This window comes from Centropristis striata, chromosome 14 (assembly GCF_030273125.1).
Source record: "Centropristis striata isolate RG_2023a ecotype Rhode Island chromosome 14, C.striata_1.0, whole genome shotgun sequence".
NCBI classification, from domain to species: Eukaryota; Metazoa; Chordata; class Actinopteri; order Perciformes; family Serranidae; genus Centropristis; species Centropristis striata.
The window spans coordinates 33,621,990-33,641,663 of record NC_081530.1 but is presented as its reverse complement, the minus strand read 5'-3'; the positions used below and the strand labels follow the sequence as shown (position 1 = coordinate 33,641,663).

General features: G+C 42.1%; 1 protein-coding gene across 1 annotated transcript in view; it reads right to left on the bottom strand.

Moving 5' to 3' along the window:
- The window catches only part of LOC131984784 (glutamate receptor ionotropic, kainate 5-like), a 246,158-nt gene that overhangs the window by 1,742 nt on the left and 224,742 nt on the right, over nucleotides 1-19,674 (bottom strand). The window contains 6 exon segments of the mRNA XM_059349754.1: nucleotides 913-1,034; nucleotides 4,386-4,514; nucleotides 8,160-8,385; nucleotides 9,733-9,898; nucleotides 13,142-13,315; nucleotides 15,175-15,284. Coding sequence (XP_059205737.1) covers nucleotides 913-1,034; nucleotides 4,386-4,514; nucleotides 8,160-8,385; nucleotides 9,733-9,898; nucleotides 13,142-13,315; nucleotides 15,175-15,284 — 927 coding nt within the window.

Here is a 19,674-nt window from a genome sequence, read left to right as displayed (position 1 = left end):
GAATTTATATTTATTGCTTTGGCTTGAAACTGAATCTGGTGATTGTCAGGCCAATGAAACCTAAAGAGAGAAAATGTGTGTTAAAGCTCTGCAGCTTCACACTTGTGTTATCTGAAAATATGTGTGTGTGTGTGTGTGTGTGTGTGTGTGTGTGTGTGTGTGTGTGTGAGAGAGAGAGAGAGACAGAATGGATTTGTCCTTTAATCTGTCCTATAAAAATATCAGTCGGGGCAGAAAAGTCCAATAAACGACAGATAAATGAAGAGCAAATAAAAGTCAAAAACTGAATCTGCAGAGGACGAACGAGTAAACACAGACTGGAGAGAGAGAGAGAGAGAGAGAGAGAGAGAGAGAGAGAGAGAGGGAGCGAGAGCAAGAAGGAGAGCAAGAGAGAGAGCAAGAGAGACAGAGAGAGGTGAGAGCGAGAGAGAGAGAGAGCGCAAGAGGGAGAGAGAGCGAATGAGCGAGAGAGAGAGCGAGTGAGAGCGAGAAAGAGGGAGAGAGAGAGAGAGAGAGAGAGAGAGTGTTCATGCTGCCTTCACGTCGTGTCAGAAAAATTGGACTTAAAGCTCATGAACCCTGAAGTCAAAAGAACGACAAATATATTATTCATTACTAATATTAGCTGACTTGCTGTGTCTCGTGTTGTTGCTTGATGTTTGTGTTAGAAAAGTCGTCAACATCATAAGTCATGTAATAAAAAGTAATATAATCATTACAAATACATGTGTACAGCTGTTTATCAGGTGGTTTCACACACACACACACACACACACACACACACACACACACACACACACACACAGGCGGATGACCTACTGAGGTGTTAGAGCTGAGGCTGAGGCCGGGGGCGGGGCAGGAGGAGGACGAGGGAGGAAGAGGAGGAGGAGGAGGATGATGATGAAGGTTTACCTCGTCCGTCTCGGCGGTGCGGCGCGTCGACCAAACAAACTCCATGATGGCCACGAAGACGGCGATGATGAGGCCGCAGATCAGGACCACGAAGATCCCCCCGATGTTCTCCATGCCCAGCCCTGAAACACACACACACACACACACACACACACACACACACGAAAGATAAGATAATATAGAACTTTATGTGTGTCCAAGCTGAACCTTCATCCAACTGAAAAAATCAACAGGATTCATTCACTGGGGACCTTTACTGTCCGTACAAACTTTATGATAATCCATCCAATAACTGTTAGATATTTAAGACTGGAAACAGCTGACCGAACAACTGTAAAACCAAGTAAAACCAGAGATAAGGTCAAATATGTTTAGTATAAAAATATAGCTAGATGTTCTCCTTAAATCATGATTTTCATCATTTATTTGTGACCCCTGACCTCGTACTGTTCTCCTTATATAACACACATTTTTATTTCAGAGCGACGACTGAAATGTACGAGGAGAGCTCACAGCGCTGCAACTTAAGAAAACACATGTAAATACACAAAACACAAGCAAATTGAGAAAACATCTTCATCAGTTTAACGACACTAGTGCAGCATTTAGAAAACGTGCTGCAAAGACCACAACACAACAGAAGTGTTTCCAGAGGACACTTAAAAGTGACGCACATGTCTGGACACGCTTGATATTATCACGTTATTTCGTGATAATGGTAATTTCATGTTATTACGTGATATATAGCGTTAGCCCGCTAGCACGTATCAATCACATTGTAATTAAACGAATGATCCACATTTTGATTGGTCTCTCTCAACGGCACCGAGTTGGTCTTGGTCTTGCTCGCCTGCTAACGTTAGCACACTATCGATCAGCCGCTAACGTTAGCATGCTATAATCGGCCGCTAACGTTAGCACACTATCGATCGGCTGCTAACGTTAGCACACTATCGATCGGCCGCTAACATTAGCATGCTATAATCGGCCGCTAACGTTAGCACACTATCGATCGGCCGCTAACATTAGGACACTATGATCGCTATAAAAATTATCATTATCTTTATATAACGTGATAATATCACATGCGTGTCCAGACAGTGTCCAGTGTGCATCATTTTTAAGTGTCCTCTGGAAACACTTCTGTTGTGTTGTGGTCTATTTGCAGCGTTTTTTCTTATTGTGTTGTGTTGTGGTCTTTGTAGCGTTAGGGTTAAATGCTACATTTGTGCTGTCAAATTGACGCTGTGAGCTCTCAGGGCCACCGTGGAAATGCTTTTAATTTGGAGGATTTTCCCCACAGGACCTTTGTGAGGACACAAGGGAACAGCAGCAGCAGCAGCAGCAGCACACACACACACACACACACACACACACACACACACACACACACACACACACACACACATTTATACTGAATACTGCACAATCAGCAACAAAGAGACACTTAGTCTTAATGGGTCTTAATGGCTTGATTTTCTCAGGCTTTCTCACACACACACACACAAACACACACACACACACACACACACACACCCTCACAGAGGCTGTGTTGGATCAGATGACGGATCAGCTGATCGATACTCAGACAGACTCACATTATGATCGACTCCTAAAAACACGATTTGAGTGATTTGAGTTGATGGGCAGCAGCTGCCTCAGAAACACAAACAATGTATGAGGGTCAATAACGGAAACGATCGATGCAGACGAACAGCAGAGAGAGAAACAAGACGATATCAGGTGATAAATGATGGAGCTTCTGTCAGTTTCATGTCTCATTTTACACCTGATGGAACAGAAAGAAAGTGACACATGAGGAAAAACATGGACCTCTATACAGTTTGTAACCAGTGATGACGTACGTGAGATGGTGCAGAATTAACCACCGAAGATCTTAAACGCTACTGAAACAAAATGAATTTGACAAAAGGTGACAGACTTCCATATCTTCCAAATTTAGTGGACAGATATGTGAGGAATTACGATAATAAAAGACACTAAATGCTGACAACTACGTTATCTGTCAAATCCCGGGACAGTTTTAAGATTATTATTATAAACAAGAGGATTTTTGGTCCTTTTGTCAGTCTAGGAGTCATCTACATGTTTGTAATTAAAGCCATAGACGCACTAAAAATAGGTAAATAAATGAGAAAAAAAATAGACAACACAGTAACAGAATCTTGATTCGTATTTGATCAGACTCAGATACACATGAGCTCAGCTGATTTGTCCGGTTTCCATCCAAAAATATCCCAACAAAACTGATTAAATTTGGTTCATCTGCCCCTCAGGATGAACTGAAGCAGCTCTGGTTTTCCTGTAACTCTCTACTTTTTATCTTGCACCATTATCAGGATAACATTTACACATTTGAACGTGATTAACATCATAATCAGCATGGTACCATTATTATTGTGAGCATATTAGCCCTTTGTTGCATTAGTTTTTAATATTTTATTTTTTTAGTCGAACCGGCTATGTAACCAGGGTTCAGCAGCATCTATGGACATTATAGCAGAGACAAATGAAGACATAACGAAGGAAAACAAGAAGAAGAAAAGATGGAGAGAGACTGAAAAAGAGTCCGCCAGACAAGAACAAATGTCAGACTGATTTTTAAAGAGTTTTGTAAATTAAAAAGCTGCAGGACAGACATCAAGCTCATCTTTTTGCTGAGTAATATTAGCGTGTTTGCTATGTCTTGTGTTAGGGCATTCGTGCTGCATTCATGCCGTGTCATAAAAAAGGAATTAATAGTTGCTGACTTAAAGCTCATGGAGTCAAAAGAACGACTAATATATCAGTAATTAGTAATATTAGCTGGCTTTCTATGTCTTGTGTTGTTGCACTTGCTTGATTTTTGGTCAGAAAAGTTGTCGACTTCATACGTAATGTAATAAGTAATATAAATATTAGAAATCCAAATTACAGCTGTTCATCAGGTGGTTTTGGGACACTTAATCACAATAAATACAGATTATATTTAATGTTGCCTTAATTTAGAGACAAACATTTAGTGAAATCAAATATTTGAGAGATTTAAACAAGTAAGTATGACTGCGTTGCATGAATCATTTTAATGCGAAAGTGTTCAAAGTTACTTTGAGTTTCCAGTGTTTGCTTTGAGACTTTTAACATCCTCAGCTGAACTGAAACAACAATGTTTTTTTTTTACGTGTTTTTTGTTTTTAAGTGGCTGACTCGCTCATTTACACAGAATCCACCAAACTGTCTGAGAGCCGGCGATGCACCTTGACCCCGAAATAATCAGCAGAAGTGGGAGCAGACAGCGGCAGACGGAGGAGGAACAACAAGCAAAACAAACCACAGTTTGACATTTAGTCTGAGAGAGAAATCACATCTGCTGTCTCTGTCCTCAGCAGCAGGTCGCGTCTCTCTCAGGTCAGTGGGTCCGGCGAGAGGAGGAGACTTTAGTTGGTGTGACTGTTGGAGGTTAGTTCACCCACCTTTGGCTCGGTGGTCCTCCTCTTTGGGACACTGTCCTCCCTCCCACCAGATCCTCTTCAGGATCTCCAGCCGGTTGCTCTCCTGCAGCTGCAAGATCCCCAGAGTGATCTCGTCTCTGTACGGAGAGCCTGAGGAGGAACCAGTCTCAGGTTAATATTACACAAAACTAAATGTTTTCTAGAAAAGATCCCCAAAAATACACTGTTTATTGTATAAAGAAACTGTAAAAACAGACATGATCATCAGAATTTTCCGACAGTCTTTGAACAGATCGTGCGTTAAGAAAGTTTCTGTTATAAAAAGTGACCAAATCAAAGCTTAAAATGTTGATATTTGTGTCAGAATCTCTTTATTCTCCATGTGTAATTTAAAATAAACCCGATCCTGTTAAAAACATTAAATTCTGCTCCTCAAAGACACTGAAAATCTGTTTACACAGAGGTGAGAGGAGAGGACAGGAGAGGCTGGAAACAAGACAACATCAATATCTACATTATGTGGAGAAAACTGTTTTGGCCATTTTATGTAATCTTTTAGTAATTTTGTGTGTTTTTGGTCACTGTGTTTTTTGTAATTTGGTTACTGGTATTTACTCGTCTTTTTGGTAATTTTTAATCTTTTTTGGTCATTTTTAATCCTTTTTTTGTAATTTTGTGTATTTCTTTGGTAATTTTATATTTTATATTTTTTGTAATTTTTTGTCCTTTTTTGTCATTTTTAACCTTTTTTAATTTTGTGTTTGTTTGGTCATGTTGTGTCTTTTTGGGTAATTTTGTGTCTTTTGTTTGTCATTTAAAATATTTTTTTTAGTAATTTTGTGTGTTTTTTTGGTCATTTTACATCTTTTTTGGTAATTCTTTTTTATTTTTTACATCACTTGTGGCACAAATGGACACTTAGAATAGTGTTTATATATTAACTCCATTTTACTCAAATTTTTAATTTGACTTTTTCATTTTTAAATGTTTTTTCATGATTTCTGTCATTCTAACTGTGTTATTCTGCACAAAGACTTTTTGAGTTGTTCTGATTGTGCTGATTCCACAGAGCTGCAGGATTTATATATAGATTTTATATATTGAAGTGAAATACAAGGACACTACACAGAATGTAAAAAGTGCAAAAACGCCCTGAAACATCATGTTTGGATTCAAAATAAGTTAAGTAAACATGTCGTTAACTAGGTGACTCGTTAAGTCTTCAGATTGCTTATTTATAACTAAAAAATACACATTCCAGCTCTTTAATTAAAGAATAAAGGGAGTTGTGTTGAAGACGTGTTGAGCCTCTAACAGGCTCTTTACTGGGTTTCATCCTGACATTCTCCCTGCTGGAGCTCATGTGCTGAGAAACTGAGAAATGTTAAGAGAGCAGAGAAGAAACGAAGCAGCAGCTGCAGAAAACAAACCTGCTGCTGCTGTTTTTATCTGCTGGTGCACCTGAGCTCTGAGAGCGGCTGGATCCAGTTAAATATAGAGTCTGGGCAGCGGGACGTTGTTTCTGTGACTGGTGAAACATTATTTAAACATCAATCACAGACCCACGACTCCTAGAAATGACGTTCACTATTATTTTACCTGAGAACCAGAACAATCGTGTTTTATTTGCTCTGGCTGAAGCTCCGCCCTGCTCTTGGGACAGATTTTGAGTGGCCAATCAAAACCGTTTATCTAATATGTGGCAGGTTTTAGACAAAAATAATAAAGAGAAGCACAAAAACCAGGATATCTGCAGCTGAAGTGGAACTTTCTGTTTTTGTATCTGCAATAGTAGTAGTGATAATAATAGTAATAATATTAATAATAATCATATTATTATTATTATTACTATTATTATTATTAATAAAATATACAAAAATAAAAAATAAAACATAAATAAAATAATAATATTTTAATTATTTTAAATAATACATTAATAATAATAATAATAATAATAATAATAATAATAATAATTTGAAAAATAATAAATAAATAATAATAATAATAATAATAATAATAATAATAATAATGATAACAATAAACAGTTTATCTTAAGTAGAAGAGTTTTTTGGCCATTTTACGTCCTTTTATGTAATTTTGTGTCTTTTGGGGAATTTTGTATCCTTTTTGTAATTTTAGTCTTTTTTTGTAATTTTAGTAGTTTCTGGGAATTTTGTGTCTATTTTCTAATTTTCGTCTCTTTTTTTTTGGTAATTTTAGTATTTTTTTTTTGTTAATTTTATGACTTTTTCTGGTTAATTTTTATCTCTTTATGGGTCGATTTACGTCTAAACTAATTGAGGCTCAAACTCCAGAACACGAACACCAAACTGCCTTTAAAGCAGCTGCAGCTTCTCATTTCTCCAGTGAAACTGATGCTAATTGCTCACTGTCAGTCAGTCAGCGCTGTTAGCATGGGCCCCTGCGTCGCGGCGCGGGGCCCCGGGGTGATCCCGCTGCTTTTATTTCCATCACTTAACAGGCAGGTTGACTGACAGGCCGGGCTCCTAAAATCTCCCCGTGTGTTTCTGCTGCCTCGCTCTGCTCTCTCCACATCTGTTCCTCCGTCCTCCATTAGCTATGCTAATCTATGCGCTAACACTTATCACCAGAAACAAGTCTGAGGCAGACGGCGGCGAGGCCAGACACCGGCGAAAGCACACCAAAGCCAAATTGGAATCAGGACGGATTTAATTTGCCAAGAACAGCAGCTGCACGGAGAATATGACCTGGTTACCGGCTGGAGCAGAAGTGACACACAAGGTGCCGGACAAAACGCGCCGCGGCCTCAATATATTACAAACAATATGTGATGTGACAGCAGACTAAACACAATTACAGCTCACATCAACAAAGCTCAGACACGCGGGGCGGCGGAGCAACGGGAACATTCATCTGCTGTCAGGACCAAAATCTGATTGTTGCATTTAAATCTGCAGAATGTAAACCTGTCTGGACTCCAGAGTTCCTGACAGTCAGAGGAAAAGTTCAACTTTTTGGGGGATTCTTGCAGACGGATGAGAAGAAGAAACTTACCAACTTTAACTCGGTAAAAAAAAAACAACGGTAAAAAACCTGCAGCTGTGGTTGCCAGAACTTTACGGTAATAAATTAGGTAGAACTTTTTTTAATCTTACGTTAAAAAGATATTGACAGTGTTGATTTCATGTTTAAGATTGCCATTTTATTCCATTTTTTACCGTATAAATAAAAAGTTCGGTCTATTTTGTAATTTTGTGGGGTTTTTTGTGGTAATTTTAATTTTAATTTGTCATTTTGTGTTTTTTGTAATTGTAGGTTTTTATTAGTAATTTTGTGTCTTTTTTTGGTCATTTTATGTTTTTTTTGTAATTTTGTGTCTTTCTTGTACATTTTACATCTTCTTATGGGGTCATTTTGTCTTTTGTGGTAAATTTGTGTCTTTTTCTGGCAATATTTTGTCCTTTTTTGGTCATTTTACACCTTTTTTGGTAATTTTGTGTTTTTTTTGTTGTTGTATTTTTATGTATTATTTTGGTATTTTGTTTCTTTTTTTGTACATTTTACATCTTCTTTTTTGGTAATTTTGTGTCTTTTTTTTTCTTCTTACGCCTCCTTGAAAACTACAGCTGATCGAGGGCTCAATAACTCCAAACATAAACACGGGATGAACTGGTGCATCATATGCAGCAGGATCAGATTTCAGCGGTCTGAAGGTCTGACGCCTTGTTATTTGTTCACAGATTGGTGAAATCTAAACCTCCAGACCCTCCTCTCGCGTTGCAGAACAGATGTTTGGTTGTCATGGAGACTCACCCAGCGGCATGCCGATGCCATATCCTTTGGTGTCCAGCAGCCCTCCGATCTGCGTCAGGTTGCAGTTGAGGCTGCGGTAGTACTCGTTCATGGTGCTCTCCATCAGGAAGGCGTACTTGGAGTTGAGGACGCGGGCGATGCCCTCCTCCGTGCTCTTCACGAACACGCTGGGCTGCTTGGAGTACATGTAGTTCCACATCCGCTGGTACGTCTGGTACCGCGAGTTCTGCAGGAGCACGTCGGGTTGAACGTCAGTTCAAAGCTGCATTATTTCACTTTATGATATTTCATATCTGACATGCTGATAACTTTGTACACTGTTACTTTAATTGTGTGCTTAAAATGATGGAAATAAGAAACAGAAATGGTTCTGTGTTTCTACTGCAGTCAGACTGTACTCTGTATTCACCTAATAACAGACTAAATATGATGCAAAATTGTGAGTAAGTAAGTGATGAATTTTCGCTGCATAGACTTAAGAAAACAAATGCAAATACACAAAACACAAGTAAAAAGAGAAAACATCTTCACCAATTTGACAACAGAAGCGCAGCATTTAGAAAATGCTGCAAAGACCACAATAGAAGTGTTTCCAGAGGACACTTAAAAGTAATGCACACATCTGGACATGCTAACATTAGCTGGCGATCAATAGCATGCTAACGTTAGCGGCTGATCATAGCGTACTAACGTTTGACGCCGAACAAATAGCATGTTAATGTTAGCGGACGACAACAACATGCTAACGTGAGATGGCGATCAATAGCATGCTAATGTTAGCGGATAATCATAGTATGCTAATGTTAGCGGATAATCATAGCATGCTCACATTAGCAGCTGATCATAGCATGCTAATGTTAGCGGCCGATGTATAGCATGCTAACGTTAGCGGCCGATCATAGCATGCTAACGTTAGCGGCCGATCATATCGTGCTAATGTTAGTGGCCGATCATAGCGTGCTAATGTTAGTGGCCGATCATAGCGTGCTAATGTTAGTGGCCGATCATAGCGTGCTAATGTTAGTGGCCGATCGTAGCATACTAACGTTAGCGGTCGATCAACTCGGTGCCGTTGAGAGAGACCAACCAAAACGTGTATCATTCATTTATTTGATTTGTTTACCTGCAATGTGATTGATCCATGCTAGCAGGCTAACGCTATATATCATGTTATAACTGGAAATTATCACAAGCGTGTCCAGACGTGTGCATCACTTTTAAGTGTCCTCTGGAAACACTTCTGTTGTGTTGTGGTCTTTGCAGCGTTTTCTAAATGCTGAACTTGTGTTGTCAAATTGATGAAGACGTTTTCTCAATTTACTTGTGTTTTGTGTATTTGAATGTGTTTTCTTAAGTTGCAGCTCTGTGACCTCTCAGGGCCACCGTAGATATACCTGGATGTTAAACTACATTTGAAGAAACAACAGCCAGATTTTCAGCCAGGCATGAACGCACGCCAGTTTATTGAGTTTGAATATTTCTTCAGGTAATAAAACACCCCGTTAGAATCCCTTTATGCTGCCAGTTTTTCTAAATAACTCCTCCCAGACTAGTGTAATGTGTGCCGTCTCACCATGAAGAAGGTCATGGTGGAGCCTCCGTGGATGGTTCCGTACTGGATGTTGGTTTGGTCGGCCAAGTCGTCCGGAGACTCGATGGGAACCTCCATCCTCTGGACGGTCAGGAACGCCGCCAGGTTGGCTGTGTAGGACGAGATGATGATGAGGGTGAACGCCCACCTGACAGGAGCAGAGACGAAGAGCAGCGTTAACCTTTATTTACCCCGAGAAACTTTCAACAACCTCTTTTCATCTTTCAATCTTTTTTCATCTCTCTTTTCTCTTCATTAGGAGCAGCGAGTGTGAAGCAGCAGAGAGAGACAGATGGAGAGCTCTGCAGGAAACGTCAGGATGTTTAGGTAGAAATCATCAACCTAAACATGAACTCAGGCTGCAGCAGAGAGGAGCAGGAGGAGGAGCAGGAGGAGGAGGAGGAGGAGGAGGACACCTCCACCGCAGAGGAGACGAGATGGAAGTGATGAGCAAAGGAATTAGGAAGAGAGCCGAGGTTTGAAAGAGAGAGAGACGACGAGGAGGAGGAGAGATGAAGGAGGATGGGGAGGAGGAGGGGGAGGAGGAGGAGAGAGGAGGAGGCAAACAGAGAGTGAGGAGGAGGAGAAAGGTGACATTAGATCCAACTCAGTCTCACCACTCTATGTACAAATAACACAATTAATACAAATTATGTTCAATGCATAACTCAAAATCAAGACTAAATTTTCCTACGTTTCTATGTATAAATTATTTCTGTAGAGTGGAATTTGCGGCCTGGAGCGCAGTTTACAATTTATTTATTTTTTGACAGTTTTTTCTCTCCCTCTACACTCTGGCGATGATGTCACACACTGTGACACGAACATTAAGTGCAATACACACCCATTATAATCTCAGAATTTCTCCAAAAATGATCATAGTCATTGAACAGGGATTGATAAAAAACTATATGACCTATCGAAATGTGGATTAATACACCGATACACAAGACTTGTGTCTACTGTTTAAAGTTTAAATGGAGTCTCTAGGTGAAATTATGCCGGAGAAGTAGACGTCTGAAAATCTCCAATAATTGTTCTTTTTCGCTCATTTTTTTCGGCCGTCCCATTCACTTCAATGCAAAATTTTGGGCAGTTTGTTACGACTTACGTCGCGAAAAATTTGTATTCTGTAGAGAAAAGTAATAGCACACCGATCCCGATCAAACCACACGTTTTGATATATAATTTGTCCTGCAACTCTTTAAGTTGTAGGACTAGTAGCGGGACGAAATTGTGTCCAGAAGAGGAAGAAGAAGAAATCCACAGTATAACAGTAGTGCTCGGTGCGATTGGCCCGAGGCCCTAATAAATGTAATTCTATACACACCTTTTTTATGTCATACTGTTGTGATTGGCTGGAGGGAGGATGCTGCATGTGATGCTTGTATAGAACAAGTCTTTACCTAAAATGTGCCTATTTAATGTTGAATACAGACGCTTTATTTCTTCATTGCAAGCATTTTAAAAACAATCAAGTTAAGACAGAAGACAACACAAGCACCAAACATTAATTTCTTCTGTTTCTGGACCAAATATTTCCTTCTGGAGTTTGGAGCTCTTCAGCCAATCAGACAGACAAACAGACAGACAGGCAGACTGATAAACAGACAGACTTCAGTTGCAGTTTGTGCCACCGCCATCATGAGTTTTTATGGGGCTAAGTGCCCAGCGAGGCGGAGAGCTGTCAGAAAAGATGCTGATGGCCCCTCCAGTCCCCCCAGTCTCACTCCACCATCTGTCTGACTGCAGCTACTGGGAGGAAGGGAGGAGAAAGAGGAAAGAGGAGTGGAAGCCAACTGGAGGACGGAGGAGGTTTGAATAATCTTCTTGTGGAGTTAAATGTTTGGCTCGTCTCTGCTGACCTTGTCCTTTATTAACAGCAGTGTTGCTGGTTGTGTTTCTGCCCGGCTTTTAGAGTACAAATATGAAATAATAGAAACACGGGAAATGGGAGAGTTAATAAGAAAGTTTAGCTCACAGAATATGTCTGAAATACCAACCAAAAAGCAGAAGGCTGAAATTTTGACCAAATAAGATACTCAATGAGCAAATAAAGATAAAAACGACCAAAAATGTCACAAAATGACACAAAAAAGCGCCCAATGACCAAAAACACACAAAATTACCAAAAAAATACAAAAAAAGACAGAAAAAGGCCAAAAAAGACCCAAAATGACACAAAAAGAGACCAATGACCAAAAAAGACACAAAACGACCAAAAAAAAACATAAAACAACAAGAAAAGACATAAAAAGACACAAAAAGACACAAAACAACAAGAAAAGACGCAAAATGACACCAAAATGACACAAAAAAGACACAAAATGACCAAAAGAAGGAGACAAAATGACCAAATAATCAACTTCAAATGCAGGAAAAATAAAAACATGAACCATGAGAAGAAAAGAACAATAAAAAGAGTGGAACACTTTATTTTTATGGGTCCATAATTTCCAAATAATTGACCCTTCAGTGAGGCCGACCCTTTTATTGTCAGCCGCTGCTGTTAAACTGCTGGAGCTGCTTGCAGCCACTGGAGAAATACTGTAAAATAAAACGGGAGAGAAGAGACGGACAGACGGTGGAAACCTACCGCTATTTATCCTCTTTATTACAATATTAACTTCACATGGATGTGCTGCACATTATCCTGGTTCAGAAACACCAGGACTGAATCGACAGATCCACATATTGACTCTTAGAGCAGCTTATAAAAGAAAAGGAAGAAATGAATGTGAACTAGTTCATTAGAATCACTGTGAGCTGAACTGAAAAACAAAGACACAAATGAGCAACCAAAGACACAAAATGACCAAAAAATTAGACAAAATGACCAAAAAAAGTGACAAAATGACCAAAAAATTAGGCAAAATAAACAAAAAAGACAGAAATTGACCACAAAATGACCAAAATAGTGAAAAAATGACCAAAAACACCCAACAAAATGACAAAGAAAGAGACAAAATGATAAAAAAGACACAAAACAACTAAAAAAAAGACACAAAGTGACCAAAAAAGTCACAAAATGGCTAAAACCCCCCACAAAACGACCAAAAAATGACAAAAAAAGATAAAAAAGTCACAAAATGACCAAAAATTACACAAAATGACCAAAAAATTAGACAAAATGACACAAAGAAAGACACAAAATGACCATAAAAAGCCTGAGAGCCGGTTCTGTTTCCAGGCTGAGAGGAGGGACTGTGGACATTAAAGTCCTGCATCAGTGTGGATCTGTTCAGTCACAGTCTGAGCACCGACACACACAGGAAGTCAGAAGAAATGAGAGTGAACAGCCGTGTGTGTGTGTGTGTGTGTGTGTGTGTGTGTGTGTGTGTGTGTGTGTGTGTGTGTGTGTGTGTGTGCGTGTGCGTCAGGTGAGACGTACCAGACTCCGCTGACGCAGCGTGTGGACAGGGCCCGGGGCATGATCTCGGAGCCCTGCTGCATGAAGCCTCCCACTGGGAACCACAGGCTGTTCCCCAGCGTGTACTGGTTCTCCAGGATGTCCCGCCGCTCCCGCAGGCACGGGTGAGGGTTGTACCACTCGTAGGGGCTCAGCCTGGACGTTAGGACAGAGTCAGTCAGTTCACTTTTATACTGGGAAACTAAAATACTTTCTTATAACCAGCTCCAAATCCAACAACAAATGCTGATTAACTCTCACTCTGCACTGCAATATACAGTTAACTTAATGTGGTGGAAAGCAATTAAAGACTGACCAAAAAAATACACAAAATGACTAAACGAGACATATAAATGACCAAAAAAGAGACAAAATGACCAAAAAAGAGACAACATTACACAAAAACAGACAAAATGATAGAAAAAGACACAAAATTACCAAAACCCCCTACAAAAAAGATACAAATGACCAAAAAGGGAAGACATAAAGACAAAAAAGACCCAAAATGACCCAAAAAGAGAGTAAATAACCAAATACAGACACAAAATGACCCAAAAAGAGACAAAATGATCGCAAAAAGACAATAAATGACCAAAATATTTGTCAAAATGACAAAAAAAAAGACACAAAATGACTTTAACTCAGTGCGTCTTTTACGTATTATTATTAAATCAAAGTGTGAAGGCTGTTTTTTCATGTAAGCAGTTGGATGTGTTCATGGCGGAGTGTTCAACAGGAAGAGATTGATATATTTATAGTTGAAACAGAAAAGGAAACAACATAATGACGGTGGTTAGAGGCTCGACTGGAGTGTGAAAACAGTTTGAGGCATTTTAATGTTTGTGTGAAATTACAGACAGGAAGAGACACTTAGTGACTCTCAAACACAAGACACACAGTTCAAGTTATTTTAGAAAGACAAACAGAGTGAGAGAGCCCAATACTGGTCTCATCCAAACGATTTTTAGTGCACGGTCTAAAGCAAATGGTGCATAACCAAAAACAAGGTGCATGGGGTTTGTATTTAGTCCCAATAATCAAAGGTATACTTTGGGCATAACCAATCGGAGAACTCAATATGTTTTCTTTGTAAGATCGCTAAAAAGAAAGTTTCTGTTGTAAAATATTCACTGAGAATCTGTTTACACAGAGCAGAGAGGAGAGGACAGGAGAGGCTGGAAACATGACAATGCTTCAATATGTACAATATGTGGACTTTTCTGGTAATTTTACATCTCGTTTTGGTAATTTTGTGTTTTGTTTTTTGTCATTTTTGGAAATTTTGTGTCTTTTTTGGGGGGTAATTTTGTGACTTTATGGTAATTTTACGTCTTTTCTTGGTCATTTTTCTTAAAAAAAAAAAAAAATTTTGTCTGTCAGGTAACAAATATTCACTAAAAAAAAAATCTGTTTACACAGAGCAGAGAGGAGAGGACAGGAGAGGCATTAGTAATTTTATATCTTTTTGGTCTTTTTGGTCATTTTGTGTGTTTTTTTATTTGGAATTCCGTGTCTATTTTTTGTAATATTTTATATCTATTTTGCAGTAATAAAATGTTCATCTTTTTTGATAATTCGTCTTCTTTTTAATTTTTTAAATCTTTAAATCTGGGTTTTAAAAAAAAACTTGTGGAAAGTGTGTGTCCTTTTTTGGTAATTTTATGTATTTTTTTTGCTCATTTTGTGTTTTTTTTGTTGTGATTTTTTGGAAATGTGTCTTTTTGGTCATTTTGTGTCTTATTTGGTAATTATATATATATATATAAGATATATAATATATATATAAGACATCAATCACAAGAGTGTGAGTTCTAATGAGGATTTTCCTTCATTATAAGTCAGGAGAAGGACACATTATACTCAGATGACACCTGTTCTCATTAAAAGTATGGAGACTTGTTCACACACACACACACACACACACACACACACACACACGCACACACGCACACACACACACACACACACACACACACACACACACACACACACACACACAGAGGCAGGTGTGTTACCTGGCGGCGAGGAAGAGGACGCAGCTGACGGCGAGGTAGGCCAGCAGCATGAAGAGCCAGACAGCCGGAGAGAACGGGTCCAGGAAGGAGAAATAACCTGGTTTACGACCCTGAAACACACAGAAACAATCCTCCGTTAATTATCTGCCACTCAGAATGATACAGAACTGGAATTAGAAAATGGGCAACAATACAGTATTGAAACAAACTATTGAGAGCTGAAAACTCAAGTTTTTCCACTTGAGTTAGTTTTTTATTTGCACATTTAAAAGGAAAGAGATAGAAACAGTAAATAAAACATAAAATGCATGTTTGGGTAAGGAAGAGGTAGTGATAGTGGTATCTAAAAAACCTCACTTAGGATATACATATATATATATATATATATATATATATATATATATATAATTTCGGCCATATAGAACATTATGATAATAGCTGAATACTAGAGCAAATATGTTGGGCTGCAGTTCCTGTTAATGGCCATTAGATGGTGCTCAAAACAAGAAACTCTGCAGACTGAGTTAAAATAAATTGGAAAAAACACAAACTCTCTCTTAAAATACATCTAATTTGTCTAATGCTCCACTTCATTTTGACAACTGTCAGATATTTTTCCTCCAAGAATCGCCACCTTATCGTGGTGGAGGGGTTTGTGTGCCTCAGTGATCCTGGGAGCTGTGTTGTCTGGAGCAATAGCTCCTGGTAGGGTCTCCCATGGCAAAGTGGTCTCAGGGGAGGGGCCAGACTAAGAGCGATTCAAAGACCCTTATGAAGCGGGACCATTTAAATCAGTGTACCTCGCCCGGCACGGGTAAACCGGGGCCCCCTCCTGGAGCCAGACCCGGGAGGGGAGCACGCAGGCGAGCGTCTGGTGGCCGGGCCTTTGTCCACGGGGCTCGGCCGGGCTCAGCCCGAAAAGACTACGTGGACCCGCCGACCTGTGGGCCCACCACCCGCAGACTCAGGCATAAGGGTCGGGTGCACAGAGAGTCGGGCGGCAGGCAAAGGCGGGGACCTGGGCGTGCTGACCCCCGGCTCCAGCGGCTAGCTCTGGGGACGTGGAACGTCACCTCGCTGGCGGGGAAGGAGCCCGAGCTTGTGCGGGAGGTGGAGCGTTACCGGCTAGAAGTAGTTGGGCTCACCTCCACGCATAGCTTGGGCTCTGGAACCAAACTCCTGGAGAGAGGCTGGACTCTCTCCTTTTCCGGAGTTGCCCAGGGTGAGAGGCGCCGGGCGGGTGGGGGGATACTCACAAGCCCCCGGCTGAGCGCCGCTGTGTTGGAGTTCTCCCCGAGGAACGAGAGGGTCGCCTCCTTGCGGCTGCAAGTCGCAGGGAGAAGGTCTCTGACTGTTGTTTGTGCTTATGCACCAAACAGCAGTTCGGAGTACCCGGCCTTCTTGGAGTCTCTGGGTGGTGTCCTGGAAGGGGTACCATCTGGGGACTCTATTGTTCTTCTGGGAGACTTCAACGCTCACGTGGGTAACGATGATGGTACCTGGAGGGGGGTGATTGGGAGGAACGGCCTGCCCGATCTAAACCCGAGTGGTGTTCTGTTATTGGACTTCTGTGCTAGTCACGGATTGTCCATAACGAACACCATGTTCGAGCATAGAGTTGTTCATAAGTGTACTTGGTACCAGAGCACTCTAGGCCAAAGATCGATGATCGATTTTATTATCGTATCGTCTGATCTGCGGCCGCATGTTTTGGACACTCGGGTGAAGAGAGGAGCAGAGCTGTCAACTGATCACCACCTGGTGGTGAGTTGGATCAGGTGGCGGGGGAGGATGCTAGACAGACCTGGCAAACCCAAACGCGTAGTGAGGGTGAACTGGGAACGTCTGGCAGAGGCCCCTGTCTGCAGGGTCTTCAACTCACGCCTCCGGAAGAATTTCTCCAACATCCCGGGTGAGGCTGGGGACATGGAGTCCAAATGGGCCATGTTCAAAGCCTCAATTGTTGACGCGGCTGGTAGGAGCTGTGGCCTGAAGGCCGTCGGTGCCTGTCGTGGCGGCAACCCAAGAACCCGCTGGTGGACACCAGCGGTGAGGGAGGCCGTCAAGCTGAAGAAGGAGGCCTTTCGGTCTTGGCTGGCCGAGGGGTCTCTGGAATCAGCAGACAGGTACCGTTCGGCCAGAAGGGCTGCAGCTGCGGCAGTCGCTGAAGCAAAAACTCGGGTATGGGAGGAATTCGGGGAGGCCATGGAGGAGGACTTTCGGTCGGCCTCAAAGAGGTTCTGGAAAACCGTCAGGCGACTCAGGAAGGGAAAGCAGGGCTTGGCCCAAGCTGTGTTCAGCGGGGGAGGAGACCTGCTGACCCGACCTGGGGATGTCCTTAGACGGTGGAAAGAACACTTTGAGGAACTCCTTAATCCAGCCAAAACGTCCTCCGTAGAGGAGGCAGAGTCTGAAGACTCAGGGGAAGACTCATCAATATCCCTGGCCGAGGTCGCCGAGGTAGTTAAAAAGCTGCCCGGTGGCAAGGCGCCAGGGTTGGATGAGATTCGCCCTGAGATGCTGAAGGCTCTGGACATTGTTGGGCTGTCATGGTTGACACGCCTCTTCAGTGTCGCGTGGAGGTCTGGGACAGTGCCTGTGGATTGGCAGACCGGGGTGGTGGTTCCCATTTTCAAAAAGGGGGACCGGAGGGTGTGTTCCAATTACCGTGGAATTACACTTCTCAGCCTCCCCGGGAAAGTCTACTCCAGGGTGCTGGAAAGGAGGCTCCGGCCGATTGTCGAACCGCAGATTCAGGAGGAACAATGCGGCTTTCGTCCTGGCCGTGGAACAGCGGACCAGCTCTTTACCCTTGCGAGGCTTCTGGAGGGGGCATGGGAGTTTGCCCATCCAGTCTACATGTGTTTTGTGGATTTGGAGAAGGCTTATGACCGTGTCCCTCGGGGAGTCTTGTGGGGGGTACTGCGGGAGTATGGGGTACCGGGCTCGTTGCTACGAGCTATCCGGTCCCTATATAACCAAAGTGAGAGCAGTGTCCGCATACTCGGCACAACGTCAAACACGTTCCCGGTGGGTGTTGGCCTCCGCCAGGGTTGCCCCTTGTCTCCGATTCTGTTCGTGGTCTTCATGGACAGGATCTCAAGGCGCAGCCGGGGGGAGGAAGGGATCCGGTTTGGTGACCTCAGAATTGCATCTCTGCTTTTTGCAGATGATGTGGTTCTTTTGGCTTCATCAAGCCGGGACCTGCAGCACTCACTGGGGCGGTTTGCAGCCGAGTGTGAAGCGGTTGGGATGAGAGTCAGCACCTCCAAGTCTGAGGCCATGGTTCTCTGCCGGAAAACGGTGGACTGCCCCCTCTGGGTGGGGAGAGAGGTACTGCCTCAAGCGAAGGAGTTCAAGTATCTCGGGGTCTTGTTCACGAGTGAGGGTAGAATGGAGCGTGAGATGGACAGGCGGTTTGGTGCAGCGTCAGCAGTGATGCGGGCGTTGTACCGGACCGTCGTGGTGAAGAAGGAGCTGAGCCTGAAGGCAAAGCTCTCGATTTACCGGTCCATCTACGTTCCAACCCTCACCTATGGTCATGAGCTTTGGGTAGTGACCGAAAGAATGAGATCGCGGGTACAAGCGGCCGAAATGAGCTTCCTCCGTAGGGTGGCTGGGCTCAGCCTTAGAGATAGGGTGAGGAGCTCAGACATCCGGAGGGAGCTCGGAGTAGAGCCGCTGCTCCTTCGCGTCGAAAGGAGCCAGTTGAGGTGGTTTGGGCATCTGGTAAGGATGCCTCCCGGGCGCCTCCCGTTAGAGGTGTTCCGGGCACGTCCAACTGGTAGGAGGCCCCGGGGAAGACCCAGAACACGGTGGAGGGATTATATCTCTCGCCTGGCCTGGGAACGCCTCGGGGTCCCCCAGGAGGAGCTGGACGTTGTGGCTGGGGAGAGGGGCGCCTGGAATGCCCTGCTTAGCCTGCTGCCCCCGCGACCCGGCCCCGGATAAGCGGACGAGAATGGATGGATGGATGGATGGATATTTTTCCTCTTATTATTTGGTTTAACCTGATATGAGTAAGAAGTTATAATAATTTTGTCTGCAGACACAATCCTCTGTTTATTCCTATTTAAATACATCAGAAATCACTTTTGACCAGGTGCAATGAATTCATACATAACGTTTGTTTGGCACAATAAGAGAAAAATATTTGATAAAACATCACAGTTATTCCCTTCTGTCTGTATTTTGTATATATTATTCATATTTTTCTTACCAGGTTAAATTGTTTCTACTTTTATTTCTCATTTAAATTATTATTTTATTGCTTTCTCCGCTGTTGTACTAATAAAGGAATACCTAACTCATCTTTTTTGTGACTTGACTTACAAATTTATGTTGATTTTTGCAAATTGGTGTATATGTTTGTGATTGTTTTTTTTTTTTAACTCGGCACGTCTTTAAAATGGCATCAGTGAGTTTACACTTCCACACACACACACATACACAACACACACACACACACACACACACACACACACACACACACACACACAC